We start from the raw sequence: 16,326 nt of genomic DNA, 5'->3' as shown, positions 1-16,326 counted from the left end.
GAAATAATCTTTTACTTTGTATATAAAATTGTGTCTACCATCAACATAGAATCTGTCACAATACTGAAAATACAAATCACTATATCACCCTGTGTTTAAGTATGGACTTAAACAGCAGTAGACTCAAGTTAAACATTAGGAAACTTTCTAGTAGGGAGGGTAATGAAGCACTAGGCTAGATTGCTTGGGGAAGTCATCCATCCCTGGAACCTTTGGAACAAGGTCTGCAAATACTGTCAGGAGGGGTCTGGGTATGGTTTATAACCCCACCCCACCACTTTCTGTAACATAGGATTTCTCAAAGTCAGTTCTATTCCTATTTTTCTGTGACTTTTCTTCTGTGGGAAACTCAGAGCACAAGTCATAGAATTGGATGTTTGTTCTGAAAGCTGGGAAAAAAAAAAAAAAAGAAGAAAGAAAAATACCCTGGCAATTTAAATGGTGTTTTGAAGCAGCATTTCCTTGTCAGTTATAATATTCTAGATTGCTTCCAGTAAGAAAAGAAAATTAAGCATGCTGTTGAAGTTTACTTTCAGGTTTTTGTGCTGTGCTTTTTGACTTTCAGACACAGTGAAATACTGTTTGTTTAAAATTTAAATGTGACAGTTACAGAAGAAGAAAAATGTTGGTAAACATTTTTTTATTACTTATAATTCATAAGAGCTGCTCTTTTAATTTTTGAAGTCACAGTTCTAATTGAATGGGTAATTCAGTTGTGGGTTTTTTTGGGGGGTGGGGGGGTGGGGGGGTGGAGGTTAGAAAGCAGAGGCCAGAAGAAAAAAGTTTTCACTGATACTGTTTAAAGTCTGTAGCATTCAGCACTTCACCTTCAACATCTTAAAATACATGCAGATGATGTCTGAACTTGTTAAACATATAGTAAAAATGTTCCACTTGATTGCTTTAATTTTTGCCTACAGTGACTTCTCAGATACCTTACTTAAAGTAATTCTTCAATTTCTCTTCTGAATAAATGATTATAAACCTGGTTTATTGTACCTGACTGTATAAAAAAAATGGCAGGCCTACAATAGGTTTTATTTTGGTGTTAGGGAATTGCATTTATTTTCTGGCTTCTTTATGCTATTTAAAGAAGGTGTTTTTCATCTGTTTCATCAGAAATTCATAGTCCATCCTCAGCCTCTCTGGGTGACTGCAGAAGACATAGAATTGTGGCACCACAACATATTGGAAGTTGAGTGAGTTGAGGGTAAAAACTTTTAATATGATTATTCACAGCTGTAAGAGCAGAGAAAATAAAATATTCAAGACAGTAGAGAGTTCTATTTTGAACATGAAAATCTCAGAAAACTAAAGGAGTATGACTTCAGAAATGTGGGAACATCAAATTACATGCATTATTTTGATATATAGAGGAAGAGAATTTGAACAATGATACAAGGAGAGAAGGACTATAGTATCTAAACATCGAAGCTCTTTACAGTCCATTAAGAAGCCAAAAAGCACATTGCTCTATTAAAATGTCTCTTGCAGGTTGTTTTTAAACCAGGGTAGATGGGACTGAAAGCTTGCATGCAAAATGTTAATGTTCTGTACAGGCATTTTGGGGAGCATTAGGTAATTTGAGGCCTATAATGAAATACTGAATTAGTAGGTGTAATGGTGTTGGTAGCTCCTTCCATATGAAAGGTAGGTATCTGCATAATCTGAATTTATATGGCATTTTTCTCACTGTGTTTAATACGGCCTTACAGAAGAAAAAGTAATATACCATGAGGTGTTTCTTTCAGGGGAGAGGGGAGAGATGGGAAGAAAAACTAATTCTTAATAAATAGCATTCTTGGTAATGTCTTTATTTTAATTTCTTTAGACTATGTCTGAATGTATCCAGCTCTCATTTGCTGTTTGTAGAATTGGCATTTACACGGTAAGGCAATGTTCCAACTAACTAAATAATTTTTGTTAGTGTTAATGCCATTTGAGTGAAAAGAAGTTAGTTTTTTGGGATCAGGATTAAGCAGTGCAGTTAGGAAAAGGGATTTGTCATATTAGTTTGCATAAACAGACTACAGCATGGTTTTGTCTTGTCAAAGAGTTAGTTATACCAGGACAGAGAATGTATTTTCCACTTCTTAATTAAAAAGGTAAAGAAGAATTCAGCCAACCTCTTAAGCTATAAGAAAATTTAGAATTCATATGTATCAGCTGCTGAGAATTCTAGCCTAATGTAATTGCTGGAGGGTTTGTATACATTTGCTTTTAAATATCCATGATGTTTGAGTAATGTCATATATTAAAGCATGTTAGCTAAATGCACATACTGTCTGGAGTGCCTTAATATTTTCCAAATGCTGTTACGTTAAACTTCCCAAACGTTAATTAAGTTATATAAAAGATACATGAGGTTTACTTCAAACATATGTTCCAAATATGCTGTTACTCTTTTTGCTGCTCCCAGACATTCCAATTAATGATAACAGTTAAATGAATGGTGTGTTTCATAGAAATTCATTGTGTAAGCTCTGCTTAATTGTTTAACATTGTGTAAGCAGAGTGTATAAGACACTTGCTCAAATCATGCTTCAAATCCTGGAGCTTTTGGAGTGGGAGTGCTGCTCCTACTGTTAAAATACTTTTCAGGAGGAAGCCTGGCACATACCACTTCCTGTTCTGTTAGGCTGTACAGTCGAAAGTAGGTTACTTTTGAACAACTGTGAGGACTATGTACCACCAGTAAGTCTTACCTGAGGACAGAATTGCAAAGCTTAACATTTGCTTTTATTCTCAGAATTTGGTTCCATGTAGGGTTTAATATCTGCTTGAATTTTTTTCCTGTGCCATTTGCGTGCATTTTGTTTTCAACATCTAAAAGACTATTTTCTAAATGATAGAAAATAACAGATTTGGGCAATATGGACAAAATTCTCATGAAGGAAACTGCTACTTGCAAAGTCAAAGGCATATTTTCCTGTGGTATTTTAAGTTCCTTAGGAAGACTTTCTTTCTCTAAATGCCTATGTGATAAGAGTATGCTTATCTTGAAGGATCAGAGAGGGTTACAGTATGAGGTTTTAATGGCTGCAAGGTATACAAGCCATCTGCCAGCTCTTTAGAAGGCTGTAGTAAGCTGTCCAAATTAATTTGAGAGGATGTCCAAGTATAAATGTTGTGTAGTGCAGAATTGGGTATAAGCAGTTATAATGTATAGCAAAATATAGCCTCTGACAATAATTCGTTCTGGTTTAGTTTAAAATAGGTAAGTGTGGTGCATATACTGTAGTGCACTCAAAGTTGTGGTAGCTGCAGTTATAGTGATAGTTGAGTAACTGATACCTCATTGTGACCTTTTGGGCAGCTAATATTTAATTTCATCAAACATTTTAAATTACAAAATATAAAGAGCTAGCTTCATTTATGAAAATGATGGAAGGAACTGATTTTATTGACTGCTGGTACTTAAGGGAGGAAGGTGAAGAGGATGATGACTAGACTTCAGAGCATCCAGAGGTGCACTGTTGTGGCCACAGTGTAGAGGGAGGACATGCATCCCATGTAAGGTGCATTTGAGGGCTAAAATAGTTCCTTTAGGAAAATGTTAGGTGCTGAGAGTACTTGCTTATATAGGAATGCCTGTCATTGGAAAGGAGGGTTTCAGGTGATCTGACTGCAGAGTGGGTTTGGACAGCTTTGGTGTCAGAGTAAAGGTGGAGGCCTGCTGAAGTGAGAGCTATGCAGCAATGCAGTCTGATAGTTCTCCCTCTGCACTGCTCATGCTCTGTCATGTAACTCAGTCACTGGATTTGTTGCTTAGGTATGCGAGCACTCTGGCAGCTACCAAGTATGGTGCTACCTACTGATGTCAAGAAGCAAACCACAGAACTCCAATTCATATTTCCCATTTAATTAATTCCTTATATCTTGTATTGTGTGCTTTCTACTGCATGCTGTTTTTCAGATTTAATAGATTTTTTTTGTTGTTAATTGATTGATTTTTATCCAAAAGCTAAGCAGTCTCTCAAATGACAGTCCTTACCAGTACCATGTCTTCAGTTTGTACTGTATTACTTGGACACTTCCTGTTCTGCACATCCTCGGTCCTCTTTGTACAGTGCTGCAAGTATCTTACAAAGGCTCTTAGTCCTTTGGACTACAGACATCTCAATTGTTGGTCTGTTATCAAGCTGCTTATCAGTAACACTCCTGAGCACCCATTACTTTAGCTGTACTACTCCATTAAATAGGCTTCCTGCTTTTCAGGCCTGTGTGGATTATGAGATGGAGGAAGGGTTTATATAGTTATCTGTGGCAAAAGAGCCATGCCGCCTTCAGCTACCATGACTAAGAGGTTGAAGCTTTGTTATCTTGAGCTCGGAAAAACATAGATCTTTGCAAGAGCACAGGAGGAGATGTGATGACCATTTTGGGGAATTAAACCAGATGAGATTACTTAGAAGTGTATACCCTCAAAGGGGGGAGTAGAGAAGCAAAGGTGATTAATATAAAAACTATAGATACTTGTAAGGAGCTGAAGTTGAATGATGTGTATCCTAAAATGAAAATATTATTATAAACTTAAGTGAAAACTTTTGGGATTAAAAAACCAGCCAACTAGCCAACATAAAACTCCATTTCCTCTGTGTGTTTTACACAGCTAGTACCTTCTGGCAGAAGTACCAGTCTTTTCAGACACATTTCTTCTTCTTCCACCATACAAGTGTCTGAGTCAGATGCATCAACTGGAAGTGTGGGAACAGGCAGATAAATTGCTTCTTGAATCTTCATGACTGTGGAGATTTTAAGCATATGACAGCTTGTAGGAAAGCTTATCATTGCAGACGACACCACGTTGGGAGGAAGGGTCGATCTGCTTGAGGGTAGGGAGGCTCTACAGAGGGATCTGGACAGGCTGGATCAATGGGCTGAGGCCAATTGTATGAAGTTCAACAAGGCCAAGTGCTGGGTCCTGCACTTGGGTCACAACAACCCCATGCAGTGCCACAGGCTTGGGGAAGAGTGGCTGGAAAGCTGCCTGGTGGAAAAGGACCTGGGGGTGTTGGTTGACAGCCGGCTGAATATGAGGCAGCAGTGTGCCCAGGTGGGCAAGAAGGCCAACGGCATCCTGGCCTGTATCAGAAATGGTGTGGGCAGCAGGAGCAGGGAGGTGGTTGTTCCCCTGTACTGGGCACTGGTGAGGCCGCCCCTCGAGTGCTGTGTTCAGTTTTGGGCCCCTCACTACAGGAAAGACATGGAGGTGCTGGAGCATGTCCAGAGAAGGGCAACCAAGCTGGTGAGGGGCCTGGAGCACAAGTCTCATGAAGAGTGGCTGAGGGAGCTGGGGCTGTTTAGTCTAGAAAAGAGGAGGCTGAGGGGAGACCTTATCACTCTCTACAACTACCTGAAGGGGGGTTGTAGTGAGGTGGGTGCTGGTCTCTTCTGTCAGGTGGCTGGAGATGGGATGAGAGGAAATGGCCTCAAGTTGAGGCAAGGGAGATTTAGGTTAGATATTAGGAGAAATTTTTTTACTGAGAGGGTTGTCAGACATTGGAATGGGCTGCCAAAGGAAGTGGTTGAGTCACCATCCCTGGAGATGTTCAAAAAGCGAGTGGACAGGGTACTTCAGGACATGCTTTAGTGGGCATGGTTAATGGTTGGACTCAATGATCTTGAAGGTCTTTTTCAACCTAAAGGATTCTATGATTCTATGATTATATTATCATTAACTTCCTTTCTGTTTCTGATTTAATTTTCTTAGCCAGGTAAAAATCGTAATAAAATAATGATGGAGAGTTCAACCTACATGAACCTCAGAGGAAAAATAATCCAAAGTTTGTTGTCTTTTATAATGGTGTGTTTGCTGCCTTTATAGATACTTCGGACTCAACTCAGAAATGGTGTGCATGATCGTATGCCTACACATTTTCTCTGGAAGGTTCTCTCATATGCTGTACTAGGCTTTGAGACTTTTTTCTTCTCAACTGTTTGCTGCTTTTTTGAACAGGGGTAATAAGGTATTCTTTCCTCTTCCTACCCGCTAAGTATGACTCCAGGAATAAGCCAAAAGTAATTTTCCTATTGCTTGCTGTTTTGGATAACAAGGACAGAAGCCTCTTCAGTGGTGAGAACCATTCAGAAAACCTAAGGAGACTTAGTGGAAGTGTGGTCCTTTGCTGGTATGCATTAGAAAGAAAAATACTGGAAAAGAACATTTCCCTTCTCAGGAAATTGGAAAGCAACAGTTTTCCTTGATTGCAAATATGTCATCAATAGATAAACAATTAGAAAACATTTAAAAACAAAATAATGATAACAAAAAGCTCTCTGTAGAGCTTTGCAGATGCTGGGTATGGCAAAAGTGATGCACTCTAGCAGTGTTGCATCAATGTTGGCATCTTCTTCCTGAAAATGATTAATGGATATTTTGGTATTAGTAGCCTCTTGCTTGGCTTGAATTTGTGCAGTAAAATGTGGAAGTAAATGATGCATTTATACAACTGTGCTTACTATAGTTTATATATGGTAAGTGTAGTAAATGATGCAATTGTGTTTTTAGTTCCCTGGTTTACTTTGGATTAACTTACATTTCTCTTTGTTTATAATGATAAATTCATGTCTTGAAATGGTTTGACTGGAAACAGCTGGTATACTAAGGAATTTGCCTGACATTAGAACAAAACAGAAGTAATATTTATCCATGAAGTGGTGGAGGGGAAGCTCTTTAAGAGAAGAGAAACCAACTGAAGCAATAACTAAAGGCAGTCACGGAATAGGAGGTAATGATGGGAACATGTGTGGAAAGTTCAGGAGCACGCCTGTGACTTACAGTATGGAAAGCTTCCTGTGAGACTCTTCCCCTCCCCGATGTGGTTTCCCATTGGAAAATGCAAAGTTAAAGTAATAACAGTGCTCATATAGCATATCCTGTCTACTCCTCCCTTTCCCATGTCGTGTCCTTGACATGAGCAGCAAAACAAAGGCACAAAAGGGCAGCAGGAAAAAATTCTTTTATGTGTTACCCTTTGGGAAATGTGGACAATTCCATTCACAATCACTGTTGATATTCTGTGGGTAGACTGCTGGAAAGGAAAGGTACAAATATATTTTCTACTTCTAGCCTTAAATAAAAGGTGCTTGCTATCACCAGAGTCTTGGCAGTGACTTGCAGCTGATGGGAGTATGTCCTGTTTGTTGTTGCAAATCTGTAGTCAAGCTGCTTGAACCATGCTGGTTGTGGTGTGCATTGCTACCTACCTGAACAGGAGAAAGAGCAGCAGAATGTTCTGATGCGCATGTTGTTTTGTGCATGTGAATGTTGGATACACTGTGGATTTTTTTTTGCTATGAGCTGTGAGACTTTCCTTTCTACTTTTCTGAAATAAAGAATTGTGACTTTTTTTTTTTTTTTCCAAATGGGGAAAGTAAGGGCAGGTGAAGTGGGAAATCATCAAGGCTGGGCCAGGAGTGAGGATCAGAATACAAATCTCTACCCTTTCTCTTCGCAGAGTTCACTGGTTACAGTAAACTGTAGTCGAAATTGCTGAGCAGCCTCTCCTTGTGGCCAGAGCTAACGTTACCTGCTCAAAGAGCTCAGCAGGTTGGTCCAGCCAAATGCTTCTGCGACAGCATTACTTCCCTGACCTATTAAGTAATACACACTGTACTTACAGGCCTTTGACAACCTCTGGCGACTACTAATTGATATCACTGGAAAAGGTATGGTTTGCCACTTTGACCTGTTACTTTGTGTCAGAATGAAATGTCTGTTTGACAAACTTGCAGGCTGCAAATAGAGCTTTGTCCTGAACTAGGGACATCATGAGCTCAGGTTGTGTTCCTCCTGATAGTCTCTACTCCATGGCCCCTTCCTGCTGTACAAAACAGCAGTGTTGTTCCACAGACCATTAACTTTAGGGAGGACTAGGAAGAAAGCCCAGATCCTCATTACAAGAGTCTCAAATCTTTCCTGTTCAGACAAGTTGCTGTTCACTTGTATTTATCAAAGCTATGTGGTTAGTTATCCTGTACATAAACACTGTTTTGCATCTTCCCTTTGGAAGGCAGGATTCCTGATCTTCGGTGTTGCTGTCTTTCCAGAAAATAGCTGTGTAATGTACTGGCAAAATGTCATGTTTTGCCTTCAGTGGCTGGCCTTCAGTGGCTGGTCTACATGAAAGATAAACTACTCCTGTAGGCTCAAGTGATGCAGGGGGTGATTGTGTGAGCATGGAATTTTTCTGATGGCCTCTGCTGAACATCCTTTTTTTGTACAGTTTGCAAAGTAGCCTCTTTAATTATAAAAATAAAAATTAATTCTTTTAAATTAATGATAGATTTAAAATGTAAATTGCAAGTACATTGCAAAGCAAAGGTATTCAAAGTCCTGACAATCTCCTATAAAACATACCATATGCTTGAAATTTGAGCTGCCCTGTGACTGTGGACTTGGCAAGACGGCAGTGGGGCATGTTGAATTACTAAGTGGCAAGTGTACAAACCCAGCAGGTAGCTGTATCATTTGAATTATTGAGGGTGCAAAAAGACTAGAAATGGCTCTTCAGTGAAAGTGAATTTTTTCTTTTGCATTCTGTAGTCCAGAGGTTGGGACTGTGCATAGCCTTGAGGTTTGCAAAAATCAAGTTAATTTGCAAGGATTCCTGGAGTCTGACTGGGCAATTCTAATTGTGGTGAAAGGTTGCCCTATGATTGTGCTAGAAGTTGCATGCACTGCTCTGTGTGTGTGCAATCACATCCTCTACTTTGTACAGTTGTGTAAGTAAGAATCTAACAGGTGATTTGCAAGTGGAAATAGTAAGTATCAGTAGTATATACCATTTATAGTATTTGCATACAGCTATTTTGGTTGTATTTGTTGTTCTGTTGTTATACTCTTCCCAAAAGTGGTGATGCTTTTGAGTAATGAATTGTAGATTGTTTCTGGTTGGTCTGTGTTTGCCTTTAACAGCAGCTGCACAACAACATTTTATTAGAAATTATATTTCTTGCAGGATTATTACCTTTTTCACAAGACATCATGTTACAGCAGGAGTGGGATCAGTCTGTTCATCAGGTCTTAGACTTGTTTTGAAACTGTGAGTTGAAAAGCTTGTCTGTTTACCTTAGACTGATAAAAGACCGCTTTTCCCTATGAATATGCTTGCACTGTATCCTGAGGGCATCAGTGATATGTTACTATTATGATTACTACTGTAAATAGTTCCAACTCTGTTTTCTGAAGACATCCTGCATTTGTTCAAGAATAGGTCTCTCTTAAGGGAAGAAGTCATACAAGTGGATAGTAGATTTAAAAAAAAAAAAAAAAAAAGGAAGTGCATCAAATGCCACAAAATTTCATCTGTTATGAGTTAGCTTTTTTCGGAAAAGACCCTTCTGATTTTCTCCATTAGTATATATCTGTCCTTGGAGTTTTTAATGTTTCTCCTCACCATGAATTTGAAAATGTTTACTCAGGTGTTGAAGTTAGTTTTGAAAGTGGTCTGCTGAATTTCTTGCTGCTACAGCTTTTTTATAATTATAGTCTGCTGTCTTCAAAATGCTTTGAGATTGTGTCCATGTGTAATTAAAGCCATAAATGCTTTTGGGAAGGCTGTTCTACAGCATCCTTTAGATCCTTTTAAAGTAAAAAGCCCTTTTTAGATCAGCCTTGTATTGCAATGTTTGTATTTTGATCAGTTTGATTATATTTCACACAAATCTTAAACCTATTTATATTCTGTAATATGAAGACCTTTGAAGAGTGCCACTTCATTTTTATTGGCAAGGATTTATATAGTACAAATTTGCATTGAATTTTTAATGGATTTATGTTGCTGGGTGTTATGTTGTTGAAGAGCAGAAAATGACAATGTTTAATAGATACTGTAACTTCGTACAGTGTTTCCACTGGTATGAATGTGTATAAATATACATACTTATATTTGAAAACGTAGCTTTTGAGTGATTAAGTGTATTAGCATCTCAAATGCCATTCTGGGCAATAGACTTCTAGGAACTGGTAAGATGTGAGAAGTGATACCAAGGATGTATTGTGTCCTGGAAAGCTATCACATGGCATGCTATAACCAAGACTGTAAAATTCTGTTTCTGGTATTGTCACAATTGCCTATGTGAATGTAGGCAAATGTCTTGTACCTCCATTTGCAGCACTATTTGTTCCAAGGCTTCCCAAACTTGCAACTTCAATTTCTTAGCTGTATTTAATACTAACAGCTGTATTTAATACTAAAATGCTAGACCCACCTTGTTTGACTCAACCCTTTTGATGTCCTCATTAAGAGCACATGAGCACAAATTATCTGTTGTGCAGTTATTTTATTAAATATTGCACCTGAGGCCAAAACATAACCTACCCTTTTTGCTTCTTGCTCTTTGAGGAGCAGTACTTCTGTGTGCTTTCAGTATGTTTGCTTCTTCATTGAAGAGAAACGTGTAGTGCAGTGCAGGGGCCTTCCTCAGGCCAAGTCATATGAAATACATCTGTATGTCCTGTTTGAGATAAAAAGACATGGCAGAAGAGCTGCAAGACTGCACAGAGGTGATTTCATTTGCAGCATTTCTAGCTAGCACAAGGTTGAAGCCAAATACTCTTAATCTCTGACCGCTCTGTGGCAGTGTGTTGGTTACCTGGTTTGGGAAACATGCATAACTCCCTCCTCTCCTCCTCAAAACTCCTGAACATCAGCCAGGTGGTGTGGTTCTGCATGTTTAAGTTTTTTTGGTTCACCTACTTTGGAATTACCTCGATGTAATCTGCTAATGTTTGTCCCTGTCTTTTCTCTTTCATGCCACAGTTCAGTTATTCATTATTTTATCTATTTCCTACACTCCCATCCTGTTCAGTTGTCCCTTAAGCATCACATTTGTGTTCTTCACCTCTCTGATGTCATTCTACTTCATCCTGGTGTTCTCTGTTAGATCAGACTTCTTGCCACTGACAAAAATAATGTTTTTTATTCTCTACAACTCACTTCCCTTGTACCTCAGACTTGGTTCTTGGTGTTGCTTTATTAATTGCCTCCAGTTTTAGCACAGAGTGTTTTTACTTCTCCAGTTGTTTGTTGTGGTGAGTGGTGGTGGTGGAAGGGTGTGTGTGCAGATGAAACATTTTGAGGTAAATTGTGTGCTAGAATCTCTTTCCTTCAAATACCATTAATAACAGTTTTTTAAAGTACTGTTCACACTGTAATGTAGTCAGACAACATACACTTCAACTTACGGAAGATGATGATTTGTTCCCTGATTCTAAAACTGCATACATTTCCAAAACTTGGGAGATTTTGTTTCTTAGCCAGGCCTGTGTTGTGTTAGTGTTCTCTTGAAGATCTGCTTACTTCATTTTGCTGTCATCTTGAATTATATGGAAGACACTCCAGTGCATTACTGTGGATTATATACTCTTAAGTAATAACTGCGCTGTATAGGGTCATACCTGGAGGCCTGACAGAGGTTGATACTCTGTTCTATTCCTAGCGTAGTCTCCACTGTGACAAGCAGGCTACAGGCAGATAGGGAACGTATCAAACACAGCAGTGTGTGTGTAAACTGTGCAAGTTCTGTGCCACATGCACTTCTTGTCGATGTGTGGAAAACAAGGTGGGATTTGTTGTGAAGTTGAACCTGTATAGACAGAAGATCCCGGAATGTTGAAGGGAAAGTGAAATGAGACTATAGAGTAGAACTTGACAAAGACTTTTGATTATTGACATCAAGGTTTGCATTTCAGATGCTTTTGCCTTGCTAAGAGTTGTTTGTTGTTTTTTTCTCTGCTTGAATTTATTTGCTGTGGAAGAGAACAAATCTACTGCGAGAGGCTGAAAAGAGCAGGTTGGGTCATGTGGGATGTTAGAGGGAAGTAGCTCTTGGTTTCCCGGGTTCTAAAATGCTTTTCACTGTAACATCTCACTTGACTTTGGACAAGAAGGTAACTCTGAAAGGGATAAAGTGTGGAAATGCACACCTTGACATAGCAGATTAAAAAGCAGAGGCTATAGGAGCATGAGAACCCCAAATACCAGACCTCAGCCTTGCAGGCAAGAATAACATGGGGGGGTCATAAAATGGAGTGCTAAATCCAAATACCCCATGAATAAGAAGGCCAATATTTATATATATGTGTGTGTGTATATATATATATGTAAAAAAATAGTTGCCGTGGAATGAGCTATGCTGAGCCAGTGGAAATGTAAGGCTCTAGGACTGTTGGATAATGAGCAAGAAAACCACAATTAAAGAAACTGAGGTTTTAGGTGTGTGTTCTGCTGAGCCTGTAATGTAATGTGAATTAATCTTATATAAGCTATCACCTTCTGATAGTAATCTAGAGGATGGTAAATCAGCTTCAGATGGAGAATATGCATAAAGCTCTTAGTAAGTATGAAATATGAATGTATTTGGAAATGCCTGTGCAGCTTTTCTTCATAATGGTTTTAATATTCTCCCTGCTTGTATTCCTGACTGTTGCAGCTAGTGGCTGAACTTTCAAACTTCCTGATGAGACACAGGCTAATTTTTTTTTTTTTTTTCAGCAGGGTAAACTGAGGTGTAAAATGCAAACAATTTACTGATATTCCACAGCAAGTTCTAGACAAGATCTTGTGGTTCTGAATCACAGTACCTGGTATGACTGATGTCTGGGCATTTTAATTCTGACATTAGCCTTCTGCTTTTTTTTACTGTTGAAATTAGAACATAATTAGAAAAATATGTTGTGATTGAAAATCTGTTTCTGAATTCTAGCACGGGATTGAGAGAAGATAGGCTTGTTTTGTGATTTGTTTTGTGTGAGTTAGGGATTTTCCCTTTTAAAATTCTGTAGTGTAGGAAACTCTTTCCTGAGGAAGGAAGATGTTGGTAATTTGCTCTATTTCTTGAATAATATTGCAAAGAATGCCACTTGGTTTCATGTTGTCACTACTCTGTCCTCCTTCTGACCTCTTTCAAGCTTTCTTTTCAAGGTTTCTTTAGGTAAGATAGGTGTGCCAGATAAGCTGGCATCTTTTTTCTCTTAACATCTGGTTCTAATTAAGTAACCATTTTTCCCTAGATGCTAACTGTGTTATTGTATGTGACCAGGGTTCAGGATTTTCTATTTTTGATCCCCTGTTTCCTTCATTGCTAGAATATTTTTATTAAAAAATTTGTTATATTTTAGCATGTGTATTGCCTGCTTACCATAACAACTGCTGCAAGGAAGGTCATCTGCTCTTAATAAGGAAAAAACATATGGTGGAGAACTGAAAAGAGAGAGTGCATAGTAAATGTGGTGCCAAAACTTTTATTTCTTTATACAAGTCATATATAGATTTTTACTGTTATATGCTCAATACATTGAACTATTGCAGGTCTTTGTATTGCTGTTTAGGCACTTGGCACTGCTGTATTCCTTAGCTCTTAAACTTGATTTCACTTACTTCTGAAGATTTTTTCTGATGGTTATGCCTGTGTTTTGTACTGAAAACAGATTCTTTATTTGAAGAGTAAGCTTTGATTCTTGGTGGAGCTTTGCAAGAGTTATTTGGGATACCCAAGAAGGTCTTTCTGTAAAGGTCTTTTCAATGGCTGTTTTGGGTTTGTCAAGGTTGAAATGCTTCCTTTTTAAAGAAGGGCTTAATAGAGAAAAGTGCTATATAGACAGATGAATTAATGGATTAATGTGTTTCTGATGCAAGATTTCACGGCACAGATTGGTAAATTTTCAGAAGCCTCAGAAACAGAGGGTCTGCCTTGATGCACAAATGATTGTTTTTCATATTCACATGATAGAATCATAAAAATAGGTCTGAAAGGAGTGAGAGTCATCCAGTTCTTCCCTGGCTCAGAAGCAGGATGAGCTATGGCCAAACCAGTTCTGAACAGACTGGTTCTCTAAAAAACCCCGACAGATTCCATAATCTCCTCTGGCAATCTCTTCCTGAGCTCGACTAGCTGTGCTCTTCTACACACTGTTTTTCTACGACCTAACTTAAATCTTCTGTTAATCTTTCTTGCTACAGTTTAAGCTCTTCTTCCTTTTACACATAGCAAACAGGTAGAAAAGTCTGTTCCTTTGTTGTTTGAAAACTGGTTGTTGAAGCCTTTTCAGCTTTCTCTAAGTTAACAGATGGGTCATTCAGTACAGAACCCCAAAGTTACAACCAGAGTGAGGAGTTATTTGTGTGGCAAATTACAATTCAGAGGTGCTGCTTTGTAGCTCCCCTTTGTTCTTTTGCCTTATTTACTTTAATGTAACAGGACTCAGAAGCAGCTCATTTTCATGCTGAAGATATTGCATTGTTTGATGAGGATCATTTACTGGGTAGGCACTCTTCTGTCAAGGGTACCTGGAAAGACTCTTAGAAGATAGGCTTCACCAATGTTAGCACTTGTTTCTATTGCCCAATAAAACCAACACAAATATACCTGGACGTTCCTAGAATAGTGGGTGAAACCACGAAACAGATTCAACATTTGTTTTTCTTTCCTCTTTGTTATAAGACTTGCTGGTTGTGACTCAGCACCTCCTCTGTAGCAGTTGGGAAGATACGGTTTTTATAGTGACAAGATTCTCTCCCCCGAAGAATAGTACACTTTGAATGAAAAAGCATTGTAAATGCTTCCATTATTGGATTGTAATTGGTTAACAGGGAACTTGAATTGCTATGAAATTAGACTTCAGGTCTTAACTTCTTGTATTACTTACAGACCAGTTATTTTCAGTGCAGCTGTTCTCTGTGATCTTTTACAGAGGGAACTCATTCTATTTCTGATTTAACAGTAAGGAAGTTGCTATGTAAAACCTGGAAATCTGTTTATAGGGTTGAGTCAATGTATGTGATTTTTCTGCAAGGTAGTGCTGTTTGTTTCTACAGCCAAAAATTGGTAAAGTTGAACAAATTTTAAGTTTAGTGCACATTCGGCTTGCATGCCACCAAAGGCCAATGACTGGCTGTTAGCCCTAGGGCTCTTGTCAATTGATCCAGGACAGTCTACCTGGTTGGATTTACAGTCTAATAGAATTATTTCTTGTTTGGTTAAGCTTTTAGGAAGAGGCAAGACCTGTAGGGCTTTCAGTGAGAATATGTTTTGTTGCTTGAATTAGAGAGGGTGAGGTTAATTCACTTTCTATGCATAGGCATTTATATGGTTATGGTGATTAAATTGTAAAGCGAAATAATTGGTGTTTGTTCAGATGTTTTTTGCTTCATATAAAATGAATTAAATGGTTTATTCCCTTGCTGCATTTGAAGGAGTAAACAAAGTACAGATTTCAAACCAGTTAAGGTGTCCACTTTTCTACTTACTACTGTTTTCAAGTTTCTGTTTAGACTAATCTGCAGTCTATAAAGTTTCTTTTCTGTCAGGTTTGTTTGCTTTGGAGTTTATCCAAAAGGCACTTGCTTAAGTAGTTTCTCATGGCTTTTAGAAATCCACATGCCAGTTGGGGGAAAAAAAAATTGTTTATATTAATTTAGGTACATAATTCGTAATAAATTCTGTATCTTGTTCGTCTGTTTTATGTTTGCATAATAAATGAAGTATAATGTCTATTTTAAATTTTCAGATGCCTTCAGTAGCCATAGAATGTGCACTAAGAAGTAGGTATTACTGTCAGAATGCCAAAAATTATTGTGAAAACATGAATATTTCCAAGAGAGATGTTTTTCTTAAGGAACAAGTAGCTGCATATTTTGAAGGATAAGTTGAGTTAGATCGCCCTCAAAATTCCAAATTATGCTTGGCTTCAGCTTTCAGTAACGCTGTGTTGTTCTCTCATAAAGGTGAGGGGTGGTGGTCAAAAAGGTAGTTAGATAAACCAGCAAATAAAATGGGTATTTTAACACGTGTAAAACCAGATAGCTCTGGGATGCCTAAAAGTTAAGCATCTTTTTGTTGATCTTGTTGGTAACTATGAAGCTGATGTCATATGCAGGTTCTGACTGTGATAGGAAAATTTTCAGCTACACATCACAGGTATATGCAAATATAAGTGGTTTTCTAATGAAAAAATATTGTATTAATTTTAGAGGTCATGCTCCAGATGTTACTTGATCTTCAGACAGTTGTTGCTATCTTTCATAGTGTTATGTTAACATAACATTAATTACAAAATTGTTTTGTAATCTCAAGAGAAAACAAAGGTTTTCTCTTAATTTGCAGTTTAATGATGTGATCCTACTTACCAACTGCATTTGAATTACAAGTTTCAAAATCTATTAGAAGTTCAGTAATTTTTCTTGGAGGGCAGTTTCTTGATTTCCCTCACCAATGTGCTCTCATTGTGAGCTGAAGGTGCAAATAGCAGTACTCACCAAAGAACATGATTTTTGGTGCTGTCACTATCAAAATGGCAAAGCTGAGCTATGTCAAATCCAG

The 16,326-nt window shown here is 38.1% G+C and overlaps 1 protein-coding gene across 2 annotated transcripts in view; it reads left to right on the top strand.

Moving 5' to 3' along the window:
* Positions 1-16,326, top strand: part of ARL15 (ARF like GTPase 15) — a 234,887-nt gene that overhangs the window by 13,041 nt on the left and 205,520 nt on the right. Inside the window, exon 2 of one of the 2 annotated variants that reach the window (XM_075021768.1) lies at positions 1,832-1,888. The exons of the other annotated variant lie outside the window; for it this stretch is intronic. Within the exon in view, the coding sequence (XP_074877869.1) occupies positions 1,832-1,888 (57 nt within the window). The remainder of the gene's footprint in view (positions 1-1,831; positions 1,889-16,326) is intronic. 2 annotated transcript variants of the gene reach the window in all.

This window comes from Buteo buteo, chromosome Z (assembly GCF_964188355.1).
Source record: "Buteo buteo chromosome Z, bButBut1.hap1.1, whole genome shotgun sequence".
Taxonomy (NCBI): Eukaryota; Metazoa; Chordata; class Aves; order Accipitriformes; family Accipitridae; genus Buteo; species Buteo buteo.
Note: the sequence above shows the minus strand (reverse complement) of the source record. Positions and strands in the feature narration are given on the sequence as shown.